Source organism: Anomaloglossus baeobatrachus, chromosome 11 (assembly GCF_048569485.1).
Source record: "Anomaloglossus baeobatrachus isolate aAnoBae1 chromosome 11, aAnoBae1.hap1, whole genome shotgun sequence".
Taxonomy (NCBI): Eukaryota; Metazoa; Chordata; class Amphibia; order Anura; family Aromobatidae; genus Anomaloglossus; species Anomaloglossus baeobatrachus.
In genome coordinates, this window is record NC_134363.1 from 48,628,363 (window position 1) to 48,646,660 (window position 18,298).

At 51.2% G+C, this 18,298-nt stretch overlaps 1 protein-coding gene across 1 annotated transcript in view; it reads left to right on the forward strand.

Annotated features, from left to right (window-relative positions):
* The first annotated feature begins 8,935 nt into the window (after positions 1-8,935).
* The window catches only part of LOC142255796 (U1 small nuclear ribonucleoprotein 70 kDa-like), a 14,781-nt gene continuing 5,418 nt past the window's right edge, over positions 8,936-18,298 (forward strand). Inside the window, exons 1-6 of the mRNA XM_075327244.1 lie at positions 8,936-9,054; positions 13,914-14,069; positions 14,342-14,404; positions 14,646-14,700; positions 14,825-14,889; positions 15,410-15,472. Of these exons, the coding sequence (XP_075183359.1) occupies positions 13,923-14,069; positions 14,342-14,404; positions 14,646-14,700; positions 14,825-14,889; positions 15,410-15,472 (393 nt within the window). The 5' untranslated portion in view covers positions 8,936-9,054; positions 13,914-13,922. The remainder of the gene's footprint in view (positions 9,055-13,913; positions 14,070-14,341; positions 14,405-14,645; positions 14,701-14,824; positions 14,890-15,409; positions 15,473-18,298) is intronic.

Below are 18,298 nucleotides of genomic sequence, written 5' to 3' on the forward strand. Positions count from 1 at the left end.
CCACCCAATAGAAGCGGAGGGGCGGAGATGAGCGGGACGTAACATCCCGCCCACCTCCCTCCTTCCGCATTGTGGCCGGTGGAAGGTAAGGAGAGCTTCCTCGTTCCTGCGGTGTCACACGGAGCGATGTGTGCTGCCGCAGGAACGAGAAACAACCTCGTTACTGCTGCAGTAACGATTTTTGAGAATGGACCCCCATGTCACCGATGAGCGATTTTGCACGTTTTTGCAACGATGCAAAATCACTCATAGGTGTCACACGCAACGGCATTGCTAATGCGGCCAGATGTGCGTCACCAATTCCGTGACCCCAACGAGTTCGCATTAGCGATGTCGTAGCGTGTAAAGCCACCTTTAGACTGGCCACAATAAAATGCCACTCTAAAATGTGTAGTTTTATCACACAGAACAATGCCACAGATGTCACAAGTTTTTAGGGAGAGTGGAGCTGGCTGCTGACTACAGTAATGTCCACCAGAGCTGTTACCCATGAATTGAATATTCATTTCTCTACCATAAGCCGTCTCCAAAGAGGTTTCAGAGAATTTGGCAGCACATCCAACTGCAGACCATGTGTAACCGCACCAGCCCAGGACCTCCACATCCAGCATCTTCACCTCCAAGATCATCTGAGACCGGCCACATCCAACCGGCCTCACAACCGCAGACCATGTGTAACCGCACCAGCCCAGGACCTCCACATCCAGCATCTTCACCTCCAAGATCATCTGAGACCAGCCACCGGGACATGGGCTGCAACAATCGCTACATAACCAAAGAATTTCTCCACAAACTGTCAGCAACCGTTGCAGGGAAGCTCATCTGCTGCTTGTCGTCCACCTGACTACAGAGCATTGTCCTCATCGGGGTCTTCACCTGACTACAGAGTGTCGTCCTTATCAGGGGTCTCCACCTGACTGCAGAGCGTTGTCCTCATCGGGGGTCTCCACCTGACTGCAGAGTGTCGTCCTCATCAGGGGTCTCCACCTGACTGCAGAGCGTTGTCCTCATTGGGGGTCTCCACCTGACTACAGAGTGTCGTCCTCATCAGGGGTCTCCACCTGACTGCAGAGCATCGTCCTCATTGGGGTTCTCCACCTGACTGCAGAGTGTCGTCCTCATCGGGGGTCTACACCTGACTGCAGAGCATCGTCCTCATCGGGGTTTCCACCTGACTATAGAGTGTCGTCCTCATTGGGGGTCTCCACCTGACTACAGAGCGTTGTCCTTATCGGGGGTCTCCACCTGACTGCCGAGCGTCGTCCTCATCGGGGTCTCCACCTGATTACAGAGTGTTGTCCTCATCGGGGGTCTCCACCTGACTGCAGAGCGCTTTCCTCATCGGGGGTCTGCACCTGACTGCAGAGCATTGTCCTCATTGGGGTTCTCCACCTGACTGCAGAGTGTCGTCCTCATCGGGGGGTCTCCATCTGACTGCAGATTGTCGTCCTCATCGGGGTCTCCATCTGACTGCAGAGTGTCGTCCTCATCGGGGGTCTCCACCTGACTGCAGAGCGCTTTCCTCATCGGGGGTCTTCACCTGACTGCAGAGCGTTGTCCTTATCGGGGGTCTCCACCTGACTGCAGAGCGTCATCCTCATTGGGGGTCTCCACCTGACTGCATTGTGTCGTCCTCATCAGGGGTCTCCACCTGACTGCAGAGTGCTTTCCTCATCGGGGGTCTTCACCTGACTGCAGAGCATTGTCCTCATTGGGGGTCTCCACCTGACTGCAGAGTGTCGTCCTCATCGGGGGTCTACACCTGACTGCAGAGCGCTTTCCTCATCGAGGGTCTCCACCTGACTGCATTGTGTCGTCCTCATCGAGGGTCTCCACCTGACTGCATTGTGTCGTCCTCATCGAGGGTCTCCACCTGACTGCATTGTGTCGTCCTCATCGAGGGTCTCCACCTGACTGCAGAGTGTCGTCCTCATTGGGGGTCTCCACCTGACTGCATTGTGTCGTCCTCATCGAAGGTCTCCACCTGACTGCATTGTGTCGTCCTCATCGAGGGTCTCCACCTGACTGCAGTGTCGTCCTCATTGGGGTTCTCCACCTGATTACAGAGTGTTGTCCTCATCGGGGTCTCCACCTGACTGCAGAGTGTCGTCCTCATCGAGGGTCTCCACCTGACTGCAGAGTGTCGTCCTCATCGAGGGTCTCCACCTGACTGCAGAGTGTCGTCCTCATTGGGGTTCTCCACCTGACTGCAGAGTGTCGTCCTCATTGGGGGTCTCCACCTGACTGCAGAGCGTCGTCCTCATTGGGGGTCTCCACCTGACTGCAGAGTGTTGTCCTCATCGGGGGTCTCCACCTGACTGCAGAGCGTCGTCCTCATTGGGGGTCTCCACCTGACTGCAGAGCGTCGTCCTCATTGGGGGTCTCCACCTGACTGCATTGTGTCATCCTCATCGGGGGGTCCCCATCTGACTGCAGAGCCTACTTGAGTGGAATAATGCTCACATTGAATGGAGTCTGGCACGTTGGAGAGGTGTTCTCTCCACGGATGTGCAGGGGCAGATGGCAAACTGACAAATGGTGATCACACCAGAGGTGACTGCTTTCCTGACCACCCCAATACTGTAAAACTGCCCATTTTAGAGTGTCCTTTTATTGCGGCTATGGGACGGGATGAATAATCTGAATGCAATGATGAAGGGGTGTCCCAATACTTTTGTCCACGCAGTGTCTGTACAGACCCACATAGATGAGCACACAGCGCTGTCTAGTGGCCAAACGGAGTATGTAAAAGAGCAAAATAACAGCCGCACTTATTCTGGCAATCACATCCGTCCTATTATGATTTTCTTATTTAAGGCACTGGGGTCGCTTCATACAATATGAAAATTCTCTATTTTCAGCAAAAACTGCGACCTGAGCCGCTCCTCTCTGGAGACAGGATAATGTGATGATGGTGCCGTGTATGGAGGAGTCATCGGGACCAGAAGCTCTGGGCGGCACCGGCTCTGTCCAGCCACTAAGATTAGGGTTGCTGGTGCCCTCCAAGTAGAATTTATCAGCTCTCTACTTTGGCCTAATATAAAGCACCACACCCTATTAGAGCTCCCGGTGCCTGTTGCTGATATAGTTTTGTCTATTCCTTGTTGTATCAGTCATTATTTCTTGCTGATTTTGTACTATACTCTTCTCCTGATTCTGGGCCCGGCTACTTTGACTACTCCTGCCAGCCTGCTCCACCGGCCAGGGGCTGAGTCTGTGACACCAGCCGAGAGGCCCCTCTGTAAAGCAGGGTTTACATGCAATGACATTGCTAACGAGATGTCGTTGGGGTCACGGAATTCGTGATGCACATCTAGCCTCGCTAGCGATGTTGCTATGTGTAAAGCCCCCTTAAGACTAGATGCCTGTGCGGGGGGTGGCTAAAAGCTGAAGGCTAGGGTTATCTGATAAATGAAGTAGCTTACGTTAAGCATGTCAATGGTAGCCACTTTTAAAAACCCCAGTTGACCACTGAAAGAGCCACGTAAACGAAGGCGAACAATCTGTGCTGATATTTTTGGGCAAATGGTCTTTTCTGTAGGATCTTCATTGTGTCACAGTCTATTAAAAAAACAGACTGTCAGTCATTACATGTCTCACTCTAATAACACATGCTCATATAGACGGCTTGAGGGGGGGGTTAATCCTACTGACTGATTGCCTTTAACACCTTCACGACATGACGTAAACTTACATGCCAAGTCCTTGACATCGATGTGGGCTTGCATGCTGAGCCCACGTCTTTCCCACCAACTGCCTCCACAGGTGGAGGGAAACTGTTAACACGTTAAATGCTGCAGCATATAACATGTACCGGGAGGGGTGTGTCATTCAATGCCCATTGGTGCGTCTATGACGTGATCGGTGGGCACTAATGGGTTGCCATGACCGCTGGGGGGTCACCTGTCTGTCATTGCGAATCTTCTGGGGAAAGTCAGCCGGTAGCTGTGTTCATAGGAGACTGTGATTTTCTCTAAACATAGCAGTGATAATGCACTGCAATGTATACCATAAACAATCAGATGATTGCAGCTTCATGCCTCCCAAGGGGACTTAGGCTGCTTTGACATCAGTGTTTTTATGCCTCACGGCAAAAAAACGCATACCGGATCCTGTGGATTGTATGTGCAACGCATGCAATCGCAATTGCTATCTTATCGAATCCTTCTGCAGCGGGACACAGAATTTATCGGCCAGCACTGGAGTCAGCTGAACTCCTGATCTCACAGCCCGCACATGCGGCAATGGATGCAAGTTAACAGCAGTCACTGGCTTCTGACGATCACATGTGACCGTGTGCGGGCTGTGTGGTCTGGAGTTCAGCTGAGTTCAGATCAGCTGACTCCAGTGTCGGAACGATTACTTGTTCTGTAAAACAAGAATGCCGCGGAGACACCATCACATGTCTCAACGCTGGCAAGAAACTAGCCAGGTCTTTCACCGGCAAGGAACAACCACGGGAAGGGCAGTCTCCAGTCAAGGAAACCGCCTATACCAAACATGGTATCCATCCACAGACAGCTGTTTCGGGGTATTTGCCCCTCATCAGTGTGGAGTAGGAAACTGGCTAGTGGGAGCAATGCCTGGTAGACTATATAGGTAAGGATGGTTGACCTCGGGGAGATCAACATCCAACACCGCGGAGACACCATCACGTGTTTCTCATTCAAATGATTTTTATTAGGTTTTGTAGTTAACAAATCTTGAAATCATGCGTTAGAAAATGTAAGGACATATTTCTCAACGCAGTGACACTAGAACAAGGCCGATTACTTGTTCTGTGTCCGGCTGCATCCATCGCAGCGTGTGCGGGCTGGAGCTCAACTGAGTTTAGATCAGCTGACTCCAGTGCCGGCCGAACTCAGCCCGCACACACTGCGGTGGATGCAGGGGGACACAGAACAAGCAATCAGCTGACACTGGAGTTATCTAATCTGATTACCTGTTCTGCCGTGTAACGCCTGCCTGGATCCACAGACTCAGACGGGCTGTAATGGACAGGCTAGAATGAAGCCACTCACCAAGCAGGACCCCCAGAACCCTGAAACCCTTTAGCCCCTATACAGGGATTTGGAATTACACAGGGCCCTGGAGATCACTACCTGTGGAAGGTTGCAGTCCGATGAGAGTAGTCGTCAGGCAGGGTCAAACCAGGAATAGCAGAACAGGGACAGAATCGGCAGGCAAGGACGTAATCAGAAAACGGAGCAGAGGTCAAATCCAGATCGGGCAGTGAGGTACATAAACAGCAGAGACAACAGAGACAAGAAGGGGCTATACCATGCTAGTATATAAAAAAGTAATAGACCACTGTTTAAGATAAATATATCAATTTTCTTGTAGAAAAAGTGAAACACTAATTTTATAAAACAGTGAGAATATCACAAAAATGATTTAATCAATATAAATATAACGGTCTCCGGAAGCAGTTACCGAAACACGTGTCGGGACCGGTCCCACACCTTGGACGGCAGTCTTTCCCCTCCAGACCATTTTTTACTTACACACAGGTAGGCTCTCTTGCTCATTACTACCAATGTAGTAGGAATTTCATTTTATCCTATACATTTATATGTACATTGGTGGTTACTTGTTAACACTTGGCCTCTTGTTTGATTTTGTGGCTAGGGTAGGGGTTAGTCTCCCGTCCTTCTGGTGGGATTTTCCTCCTCCATTTCCCTCTTTACCTGGTTTTTATATTTCTATTGATTAAATCATTTTTGTGATATTCTCACTGTTTTATAAAATTAGTGTTGCACTTTTTCTACAAGAAAATTGATATATTTATCTTAAACAGTGGTCTATTACTTTTTTATATACTAGCATGGTATAGCCCCTTCTTGTCTCTGTTGTCCATTTCATTATGTTTTGGGGTACATGCATCTTTCTACCATTATGAGGTCCAGCCATCCTGGTCTTTGTTTTCTCATAAACAGCAGGCAGGAGACAGTCAGGAAACAAGCAGAAGTCAGCACACAGGAATCACAAAACAGAACAGGGCAGACCAGGAGCCAGAATATCAGAACTATCTCTGGCAGTGGTCATGTGACAGGAGGGGAATTAAGAAGGGTGTGGTGTCTTCCCATAGGCTGTAGCTGAATGATGGTAACTTCAGCTGGAAGTCACACGCCACCTACAGTCAGCCAGTGGTACTGCAGATCCCAAGATAACCCAGCCCAGTGGATGAGTGGAGCCTGTGCCCACCGGCGTTGCTGGCATCGACTCCTCTCCCATCTACAACAGGAACACGGCGTCGCCTGGCGATCGGAGCAGAAGTCGATGGAGCAGACTCCGGTGGTGACATAACATGCTGGCTGTGTGGTCAGGAGTAGGGATGAGAGAGCAGTAAAGTGCTCAGGTGCTCAATGGGCGAAGCCCATGTCGATTTTTTTTTTTTAAAATTCAGCAGTGTGTGTTTGTGTGTGTGTGTGTGTTCAGTGTATACATGCATGTGCGCTATGTGTGTGTATCTGCTCGGTGTATCCATGTGTCTGCTGTGTGTGTATACATATGTGTGTATATGTGATCACGTGTGTGTGTGTGTGTGTGTGTGTGTGTGTCTAGTGAGAACCTGGAAGCAGGAGCATCGCGGGGACAGCACCGGGGACTCATCATTGTTCCCAATGAACTCTAATGAACCTGTAAATTCATCATCCTGACACCCGCTGTAGAGCGGGTGTCATCACGATGTCATCAGAGTTCATTGGGGACTCCAATGACCTCCTGGACCTCACTGCGCACACACACTGCTGTATACTCACCTGTCCCCACGGTGTTGTCCTCGGCAGCGCTGTCCCCAGCGCTGCTTCGGCTTCCAGCTCCTCAGTGCAGTGATTATTCAGTGAGTATAATGAGCGGGGGTCAGGAGCGGGAGGCAGCAGAGCCGAAGACAGCACCGCTGGATACACGTGAATATAGAACATTTTTATTTCACAGACACGTGTTTTCTCCGGTACGTGTCACACGTATGACCATAACCATGCGTGTAGCTTGTACCTGATAAAACACGGACGTCTGAAACCGGCCAGAGAGATTTCTGTACTGACTATGCCAGGCTGCTTTCTGGGCTTGCTCAGTACAGAAAACCGGATCCTGTCTATCGGGATCCAGTGACTTCCGGTACAACAGGATCCGGAATCAGTTCAATGAGCCAGATCCTGTTGTACCGGAAGTCACCGGATCCCGATAGACAGGATCCGGCTCATTGAACTGCATTGCAGGTACCGCCGCAATGCATCGGATCCAGTGAGATGCAGTATTTTGACCGAGGTCAAAAACATAACAAGTAGCGTTTTTGAAACTCGGTAAAATACCGCAAAACAACGGATCCTTTGTGAGCCGCACGCAACCGCAAGTCACTGCATATTGCCGCAATTCAATTGCAAATGCATTGAAATGACAACACATTTGTAAAGGATCCGATCATATGCGGTTTGCGGGTTTTTTTGCTGTAAGGCAAAAAAATGCTAATGTGAAAGCAGCCTTACAAGTACTGTAAAAATAAAACAAAAAAAAAAAGTTTTTTAACCCCTTTACGACCAAGGACTTACCGGTACATCCTTGGTTGTATAGTGGTAACACCACTGGCTGCTGCGGTGAGCCAGCGGTGATCTCTGCACTTGTCTGCTGATTTGAACTGCAGACATGTGGGGCTAACAGGTGCAGGTGGATCCGCGATCCACCCATGCCTGCTTGCCACTTTGCCCGCCTATCTCTGCCACCATCGGCAGTCCTATGACACAATCACAGGGAGCCGATGGTTGCCATGGTAGCGACGGGTCAGGTGATGACTCCTGTTGTTATCATGACATATTTCCTGTGAGAGCCGACAGAGCGCCAGCTCTAACAGGAACGCTGCAATTCTGCTGATCAGAGCTGTGCAGCTCTGATCAACAGAAATGCACAAGTGATCAGATAGTGGAACCATAAAGTTCCCTAGGGGGACTAATAAAATAAATAAAACGTAAAAAAAAAAATAGTTTTTTAAAAATATTAAAAAATTAAAAAACCTAAAATTTCAAATCGCCCGCCATTCACCCTATTGAAGATAAAACAGTTAAAAAATGAAAAAATATACACATATTTGGTATCGCCGCCTTCAGAAATGTCCGATCTATCAAAATATAAAATCAATTAATCTGATTGGTACACAGCGTAGCGAGAAAAAAATTCCAATCGCCAAAATGACGTTTTTTGGTCGCCGCAATTTTTTTTTAAAAATGCAATAACAGAGGATCAAAACAGCGCATCTGCAGAAAAGAGGAATAATTAAAAACATCAGCTCAAGACGCAAAAAATAAGCCGTCACTGAGCCCCAGATCCTGAAAAGTGAGAACGCTACGGGTCACGGAAAATGGTGCAAAAAGCGCCACTTTTTTTCGCCACTTTTTTTGGGCCAAATTTCTGAATTTTTTTAACCCCTTAGATAAAAGTATACATATTTGGTGTCTACGAACTCGCACCGACCTGAGGCATCATACGGACACATCAGTTTTACCATATAGTGACCACGGTGAATAAAATATCCCAAAAACTATCGTGCAATCGCACTTTTTTGGCGATTTCACCGCACTTGGACTTTGTTTTACAGCACAATATGGGGCAGAATGGGTCATTCAAAAGTATGAATAAAAGTAGGATAAAACTCACAGCTTGTGCCGCTGACAACCAGAGAGAGGGTAAGAACTATGGCACGGCTGGTTGTCAGTAGTTACTCAATGAAAGTGTAGAAAGCAACAGGACTGAGGAGAAAAGGGAAGACGCTGCTGTCCAGTCAGCACCAGAACCGCAGCTCACCTTACAACCCCGGTCACACACACAGACTCCGAGCGCGAACTTTTTTTTCAGCTACGTCACACCAGCGGAGGTACACACAGGCTGTGAAGAGCAGATGTAGGTCCGAGAGGGGCGTGGCTATGTTCGAAGTTCTGTTTTGTTGGCGGATGGATTCGCGCGCATGACGCCTGTGGCCTAGTCACACGCTGCGCGGCCTAGCAGCAGTGCCGGTCAGGCGGGAGAGAGGAGAGCGGGGCTGGAGCGGCGGACGGCGCCTCGGTGAGAGCGGGGGCAGTGTGGGGACGGCGGCTGTCCCGGGGTGTGTGGCTGGGGGCTGTGGTGGGTCTCTGGTGCTGGGCGGGAGCATATGGAGGCCGCGCACCGCCAGACTGAGGCCTGAGGAGTCACACGGAACCGCTCCTCATATACACGTGTAATGGGCAGAGCACGCTGAGCCTTGTAGTCCCACCAGAGCTGCCACCGACCCTGTGCCCAGAACCAGTCTGTACCGGAGGAGCGGGGCAGAGGCCCCGTGTTACCTGTGGGGGGAGCTGGGGGAGCACTCGCCGTCTGTTTGGGTGGGAGCTGGGGGGGCCTCACGGCGTTGGCTCGTGTTGGGGGGGGGCTCACGGCGTTGGCTCGTGTTGGGGGGGGCTCACGGCGTTGGCTCGTGTTGGGGGGGGGCTCACGGCGTTGGCTCGTGTTGGGGGGGGGGGCTCACGGCGTTGGCTCGTGTTGGGGGGGGGGGCTCACGGCGTTGGCTCGTGTTGGGGGGGGGGGCTCACGGCGTTGGCTCGTGTTGGGGGGGGGGGGCTCACGGCGTTGGCTCGTGTTGGGGGGGGGGGCTCACGGCGTTGGCTCGTGTTGGGGGGGGCTCACGGCGTTGGCTCGTGTTGGGGGGGGGGCTCACGGCGTTGGCTCGTGTTGGGGGGGGGGCTCACGGCGTTGGCTCGTGTTGGGGGGGGGCTCACGGCGTTGGCTCGTGTTGGGGGGGGCTCACGGCGTTGGCTCGTGTTGGGGGGGGCTCACGGCGTTGGCTCGTGTTGGGGGGGGGCTCACGGCGTTGGCTCGTGGAGGGGGGCCCACAGCGCGGGTTCTAGTGGGAGTTGGGGGGGGGGGGCTCAAGCTGTTTATGTGGGTGGGAGCTTGGGGTGGTCTCACGGAGTTGGCTCTGGTGGGTACCTGGGGGTTCACTGTGTTGTCTCTGGGGGGGCTTACGACATTCTCTGGTGGGAGTTAAGGGGGTGATCACGGCATTGGCCCAGAGTTAGCCTTTGATTATATTATTCACACAGCAGTAATATTGTTTGAGTAGATTTTTAAATATCCCAGTGCAAAGTAATGTGCGCACGTTGCGTTCTGTCCCTGCAGAAATTTCTGCAGCGATTTGAACAGCACACGTGCGCTTCAAATCGCTGCAGAAACAGTCCGTAATGAAAAAAAAGCCGATTCCATGCGCTCTGACTGCAGCCCCTCCCATAGACAGAGCGGGGGCTGCATGCAGAGCGCAATAAAGAAGTGACATGTCACTTCTTAAAACGCGCACTTCGGGCAGCAGCTGAAGCGCTGTGCTCTAATACGCCACGTGTGCACGTCTCCTGCATAATCTTCATAGATTGTGCTGGGGATGCAGGACGCATGCAGTTACGCTGCGGTAGAGATCGTAGCGTAACTGCATGCAAATACGCAACTTGCGCACATAGCCTTAGAAAATAAGTTTCTTGGGTGTTTGAGATTATGAAAATCCACAGAGCTGAGCTGTTCGGCCACCAGTGGAAATGACAGCTGATGGTGGGGAGGGCGGATGTTGTGTTGGACCCTCTCGCCCCCACCAATTATTTTTTTTTGTTTTTTTATTGTAATGCTCTATCCCAAGGATAGGTCATCAATATGAAAGTGGTGGATAATTTCTCTAAAGCATTTTTGGTGTGGACTTAAAGGGAACCTGTCACCAGATTTTTCCCTATTAAACTAAAAGACTCCCCTTCTGCAGCTCCTGGGCTGAATTCTATGAAGGTGCACCTTGGCCCCGACTCCCCTTGCAGACCCTAAAAATAACTTTATAAAACCTGGCCGTTAGGTATGCTAATTACCTGTGTTTTCCTGATGGGCGGGCTCATTTTCTGCCCCTGTCCCCCCTCCTGCCACTGATCGCCGTCCTTCTTTCTAGATTGATTTCTCGTCGCATTTTCAAATCTCACGCCTGTGCAGTTCTGTCGGCTCGTGCAGGCACAGTTTGCTCTGCCATATCACGGGCAGAGCAGAAAATAGCTGCCCTCGCTCGCGCTGGTGAATTAAATGCGCAGGCTCGCGATTATGGGCGGCGCTGTGCATGACTTCACCAGCGCCATGCTCATACCCGCCCATAATTTCACCTCTGCGCATTTAGCTCACCGGCGCGAGCGAGGGCAGCTATTTTCTGCTCTGCCCCCGATATGGCAGAGCGAACTGCGCCTGCGCGAGCCGACAGAACTGCACAGGCGCGAGATTTGAAAATGCGGCGAGGAGGACGACGGAGGGCGTCATCCTGTCAATCAGAAAAGGAGAAGGGGACAGTAGCTGAAAATGAGCCCACCCATCTGGACAACACAGGTAATTAGCATACCTAACGGCCAGGTTTTATAAAGTTATTTTTGGGGTCTGGAAGGGGAGTCCGGGCCAAGGTGCACCTTCATAGAATTCAGCCCCGGAGCTGCAGAAGGGGATTCTTTTACTTTAATAGGGAAACATCTGGTGACAGGTTCCCTTTAATCCCACCTTGTGGATTGATAGATTCTGTATACCCCGGACAGGACTGGTCCCCGGATGCAGCAGTAGCTGTTGTCGTCCACAGTTGAAATGAAGAGTGTTGGGTTTGTGCATCACCGATCTGTCTGGTCAGTGATGTGCGAGGGCAGATTTTTACAAAAGTGATTGAAAGGGTTGACAGATCATGAATCATGGCCCGAGGATGGACTTCAGTGCACGGACTGTCTGCAAGTCTCCTCACCTGAACACTGCGGCCTCGGGCACATATCAGGCTGTGAAGTTCGGGTCTCAAGCCGCACTGAACCTCTGCTCAGACAGGGCCTATGTAGCCTTATGGTGAACAGTTGCCTTGTCCTGGCTGTGACGTTGCTCAGACGCAGTTTTTTGAGTTCTTACACCGCAAATATCAATTTTCCATTGTTGACCTTTGTGCCGCAGCACGAGGACAGGATCTTGGAAGGAATCTGACTACAGTGCTATGTCTGCTTCTTCCCTAAATGACTCCACATCCTGCGGACAGCTTTTATTCTTCTTTTAGGGGACGATTTGTTTTTATGTTAATCGTACATATTTTGAGCAAAACTCCTTTTAAGCCATGGTCCCATGTAGCAAAAGCGATGCATTTTTTTCAGCTGCTTTTTTTGTTTATGCATTTTTGGTACATTTATTATAGTAAATCTGGATTCTGCACTTAAAAACTTAACTGCATTATGAGGTTTGCAAAATAAGCCCAAAAATCGCCCCTTAATGCCCAGTTCAACAGCGTTTGTACACATGCTTTACGGACTTGAAATTGCATCCACTTTGTTTGTATTGTAAAGTGCAGCAGATTTTATGCGCAAAAAGAAAATTGTAGCAGAAAAAAATTGCTGAGTTTTCGCTGCCTGGGATCATGGCCTTGGACCCCATTACAACATTGATCGTCATTTTGATTAGATGAATGGAGCTGCAGCTTTTTTCCTACTTCTGTGAACAGAGTACTAAAGGGAACCGGTCACCAGTTTTTTGACTATTAGGCTATGTGCGCACGTTGCGTATTTGCATGCAGTTACGCTGCGATCTGCACCGCAGCGTAACTGCATGCGTCCCCTGCATAATCTATGAAGATTATGCAGGGGCCGTGCGCACGTGGCGTATTAGAGTGTCATGTCACTTCCGTGCACTCTGCATGCATCCCCCGCTCTGTCTATGGGAGGAGCTGCAGTCAGAGCGCATGAAATCGGCTTTTTTTTTTCTTTTTCACTACGTACTTTTTGCAGCGATTTGAAGCGCACGTGTGCTGTTCAAATCGCTGCAGAAATTTCTGCAGGGACAGAACGCTACGTGCGCACCTAGCCTTAAACCAAAAGTGTCACCTTCTGCAGTTCCTTGGCTGCATTCTATGAAGGTGCACCTCGTTGCTGACCCCCCCCCCCCCCTTGCAGACCCCAAAAAGAACTTTATAAAATCCCAGTGTTGTATGCTAATGAGCTGTTGGCCAGATGGGCGAGCTCTATTTCGGCCCCTGTCCCTCCTTGTCGCCTTGTTCGCCTTCCTCCTATCATGATTGACAAGGATGGCGCCGCCGTCATCATCCCACGCTGCTGTTCAAGTCTCGCGCAGGCGCAGTTCTCTCTGCCCCTATGGCGGGCTGAGCATAAAAACAGTTTACCTTGCACCCGCCGGTGATGTATCTGGCAGGCGCGAGATCATGGTCGGCACTGTGCATAACAGCAGCGTCATCCTCGTACCTGACCATGATCTCGTGCCTGCGCAGATACATCACCGGCGGGCGCCAGGTAAACTGTTTTTATGCTCGGCTCGCCATAGGGGCAGAGAGAACTGCGCCTGCGCGAGACTTGAACAGCAGAGTGGGATGATGACGGCGGCACCTTCCTTGTCAATCATGATAGGAGGAAGGCGACAAGGAGGGACAGGAGCCGACATAGAGCCCGCCCATCTGGCCAACACAGCTCATTAGCATACAGCACAGTGGGATTTTCTAAAAGTTCTTTTTGGGGTCTGCATCGGGGGGGGTCAGCAACGAGGTGCTCCTTCTCAGAAGGCAGCCCAGGAGCTGCAGAAGGTGACACTTTTGGTTTAATAGTCAAAAAACTGGTTACGGGTTCCCCTTTAAAGGGAACCTGTCACCAGATTTGGGGCCTATAACCTGCGGCAACCACCACTGGGCTCTTATATACAGTATTCTAACATGCTGTATATAAGAGCCCAGGTTGCTGTGCCTCCTCTTTCGGCCATCCTTGCCCTCCTTCTGAAGCCGGGGTGGATGACGCGTGCCTGCGCAAAACCTCAATGCCGGTGCATGACCATAAAATCTTCTGGTTAGGTCCAGCATGGTCGCTCCTTTTGCGTTGAATGGTTTCACATTGAATTTTTTTTTGTTTTTCCAGGTCTTCAAAATGACGCAGTTTCTGCCCCCCAACTTGCTGGCTCTGTTTGCTCCCAGAGATCCAATTCCGTACCTGCCACCATTGGAGAAACTACCTCATGAAAAGCATCACAACCAGCCGTACAGTGGAATAGCTCCTTACATCAGAGAATTTGAGGTGAGCAAAAGCCATCTTTTTCATTCGACCGAATGCACACTTCCATGTTTGTAACATGCAGCCCCCGTGTGCGATCCCTTCACATCACACGTGTGCACAGCCAAAGGTGACACGCTTCCACTCTTCTCTTTTGCGGACTGCCTGGCCATGGAAGAACAGCCATGGGCTATAGTGTATTCGTTTACTATCCTTTCCAAAAAATGGAAAGTGTACATACGAGAAAAATGGGTGTGTGAATGAGGCCTTACGGTGTTCTGTTCCACTTTACATAGGACCCCAGAGATGCTCCTCCACCGACAAGAGCGGAGACTCGTGATGAGCGGATGGAAAGAAAGGTAATGTTTATTTGGGGGCGATTGTTGGGGGGGGGGGCTAGGAACCACGTGATTGTGTGAACAGCACAAAAAATTGGCATCTCATTTAGTCTATCCAAAGAATATTTTAGACGCCAGTTGTGGCAAGTAGTAATGGAAACTATGCCAGCAGTACAGCAAGTAGTATTGGGGTTACTTGCAGCATAATGTCTTGTAAATGTAAGCCATTGCTACATAATTCAAACTATTTTCCACCGCGCAGAGGAGAGAGAAGATTGAGAGAAGACAACAAGAAGTGGAAAATGAGCTGAAAGTCTGTAAGTGTCTGAGCGCCATCATTAGTGTTGTACTTGCAGATGTTTTGTGACTATTGCATTGCAACAGAGAAGATGTACAACATGAAATCTTGAGTCATTTTTTTTTTTTCTTCTTCACAACCAGGGGATCCTCACAACGATCCAAATGCTCAAGGAGATGCTTTCAAAACGCTATTTGTCGCCAGAGTGGTAGGTTTCCATGTTTTCGTCCGTGGTTGAGAATATGGTCAGGGTTTGTTTGGTTTTCAATTCTGTTTTATTGGAGCCTATCAAAGGGTTTTCCAGGCTGAAAAGAAGTGTGTAGTGACTCCGTGTGATGACGTGCAGTGTGCACGCTGTCAGGATTCCACTGTATTTACAGCCTTAATTGGCAGTCAAGTGGCCGCATCTATCCCATTTGTGGTCTTGTGTCGACGAAATTTTCATCCACTTCTTGCAATGCTTCCCGTGCCGACTAATGGTCATTCGTGTGCTCAATTTTATTGGCTCGTTCTGGTGCGATACAGGACATTATGGGATTTTCCTGTTTTCGTTCGCATTTAATAATCATTTATATAGCACTGTTAATTCCACAGCGCTTTACATACATAAGCATATAAAGAGTATACTTAAAATTAGTACGAACTTTGTTTTGGAAGTTTCCTTTTAATTGTTGCCTTTTTGAAATGTACTTTAATCACATGTAATTGTCTTTTTTTTTTTTTTTTAGAACTATGACACAACCGAATCTAAGCTGCGAAGAGAATTTGAAGTATATGGACCTATCAAACGGGTATGTTTTTTTTTTTTTGTTTGTTTTTTAAATCAATGATTGTCTCAATAGCTTTAGGGTTTTGTTGAGTTAATAGTTCATCTGAAACGTTATCCTTCACTCCCCCCAAAAATAGTCAATCTTTTTAAATTTAGGGCACAATCAATCCCAGTGAAGTCAACATCTTTGAAATCTTTTATCTATCTAATATATTGGGTATGTGCCGTCCTGGACTCAGCGGGGCCTGACCTAAAAGACCCCCAGCCTCCTCCGCAGGAGACCGCAGCTGCTTTTGCCCACGATCAGGGTTCAGTGCGCTGCGGTCTCCTGCTTGTGTTCTCCCTATGGAGGACGCATGCAAATCCACAACAAACAATTGACATGCTGTGGCTTGGAAAGCTGCACCGCAGGTCAGTGTTTGCTGCAGAAAACAACAAGCCCAGTGGGCACGGGATTTCTAGAAATCCATCCACTGTGCTTCTACTGTACAACGCAACGTTTTGTTTTAAAGTATTTTTATTAAAGCGTTTACAAAATAAAGAGGAAATTCAATGCATCGAGGCGAAAGTAGTTTACAAATTGTGATGTCAAATGTATGTTTAAAAAAAAAATATTGTGAGGATTGGTGAAAACGAGGGGAGGGTAGAAGGAATAAGGGAGGAGGAAAGTGTTGCAATTTTATTAGGAAATAAGGGAAAAGGAGGGAAAGGGAGAACATCCATGTAAAATTCTATGTCTTAAAAACACACAACGAAACTTATATACAAGCAGGGCCGTATTTACCATTAGGCACCCGTGGTCCGGTGCCTAGGGCGGCAGATTGTGAGGGGCGGCACCTTCTGGCAGCAAAAAAAAAAAAAAAATTATTTTTTTTTTTTTTTACATTTTTTTTTTTTTTTTTGTGGCCGCCGAGCACAGGGAGCTGATTGACCCCGGAACTGCCGGCGCCTGCACTTCCGGGGTCACAGGCGCGCGCCAATCAGCTCCTTCCTCTGTGCTGCGTCCACTGCTGTGTGGACGTCACATGCAGAGCTCACAGCAGGACGCCGTGATGGAAGCCGGTGTCAGAAGAGGATACTCACGTGAGCCAGGAAGATGGCGGCAGGCACTGGAGCAGGTAAGTGGATTCATAAGGAGCGTGGGAGTGTCTCTAATGCAGACCAGAGATCTGCGCATGCGGGGGGGGGGGAGGCGGCAAAGGCAGATACTGGAGGGAGGCAGAGGCTGAGACTGGGGGGAGGCTGGAGGGAGGCAGAGGCTGAGACTGGGGGGAGGCTGGAGGGAGGCAGAGACTGAGACTGGGGGGAGGCTGGAGGGAGGCAGAGGCTGAGACTGGAGGGAGGCAGTGGCTGAGACTGGGGGGAGGCTGGAGGGAGGCAGAGGCTGAGACTGGAGAGAGGCAGAGGCTGAGACTGGGGGGAGGCTGGAGGGAGGCAGAGGCTGAGACTGGGGGAGGCTGGAGGGAGGCAGAGGCAGAGACTGGGGGGGGGGGCTGGAGGGAGGCAGAGGCTGAGACTGGAGAGAGGCAGAGGCTGAGACTGGGGGGAGGTTGAGCCAGGAAGATGGCGGCGGGCACTGGAGCAGGTAAGTGGATTCATAAGGAGCGTGGGAGTGTCTCTAATGCAGACCAGAGATCTGCGCATGCGGGGGGGGGGGGGGAGGCGGCAAAGGCAGATACTGGAGGGAGGCAGAGGCTGAGACTGGGGGGAGGCTGGAGGGAGGCAGAGGCTGAGACTGGGGGGAGGCTGGAGGGAGGCAGAGGCTGAGACTGGGGGGAGGCTGGAGGGAGGCAGAGGCTGAGACTGGAGGGAGGCAGTGGCTGAGACTGGGGGGAGGCTGGAGGGAGGCAGAGGTTGAGACTGGAGAGAGGCAGAGACTGAGACTGGGGGGAGGCTGGAGGGAGGCAGAGGCTGAGACTGGAGGGAGGCAGAGGCTGAGACTGTGGGGAGGCTGGAGGGAGGCAGAGGCTGAGACTGGGGGAGGCTGGAGGGAGGCAGAGGCAGAGACTGGGGGGGGGGCTGGAGGGAGGCAGAGGCTGAGACTGGGGGGAGGTTGGAGGGAGGCAGAGGCTGAGACTGTGGGGAGGCAGAGGCTGAGACTGTGGGGAGGCTGGAGGGAGGCAGAGGCTGAGACTGGGGGAGGCTGGAGGGAGGCAGAGGCTGAGACTGGGGGAGGCTGGAGGGAGGCAGAGGCAGAGACTGGGGGGAGGCTGGAGGGAGGCAGAGGCTGAGACTGGGGGGAGGCTGGAGGGAGGCAGAGGCTGAGACTGGGGTAGGCTGGAGGGAGGCAGAGGCTGAGACTGGGGGGAGGCTGGAGGGAGGCAGAGGCTGAGACTGGGGGGAGGCTGGAGGGAGGCAGAGGCAGAGACTGGGGGGAGGCTGGAGGGAGGCAGAGACTGGAGGGAGGCAGAGGCTGAGACTGGAGGGAGGCTGAGGCTGAGACTGGGGGGAGGCTGGAGGGAGGCAGAGGCTGAGACTGGAGAGAGGCAGAGGCTGAGACTGGGGGGAGGTTGGAGGGAGGCAGAGGCTGAGACTGGAGGGAGGCAGAGGCTGAGACTGTGGGGAGGCTGGAGGGAGGCAGAGGCTGAGACTGGAGAGAGGCAGAGGCTGAGACTGGGGGGAGGCTGGAGGGAGGCAGAGGCTGAGACTGGAGAGAGGCAGAGGCTGAGACTGTGGGGAGGCTGGAGGGAGGCAGAGGCTGAGACTGGGGGAGGCTGGAGGGAGGCAGAGGCAGAGACTGGGGGAGGCTCGAGGGAGGCAGAGGCAGAGACTGGGAAGAGGCTGGAGGGAGGCAGAGGCTGAGACTGGGGGAGGCTGGAGAGAGGCTGAGACTGGGGGAGGCTGGAGG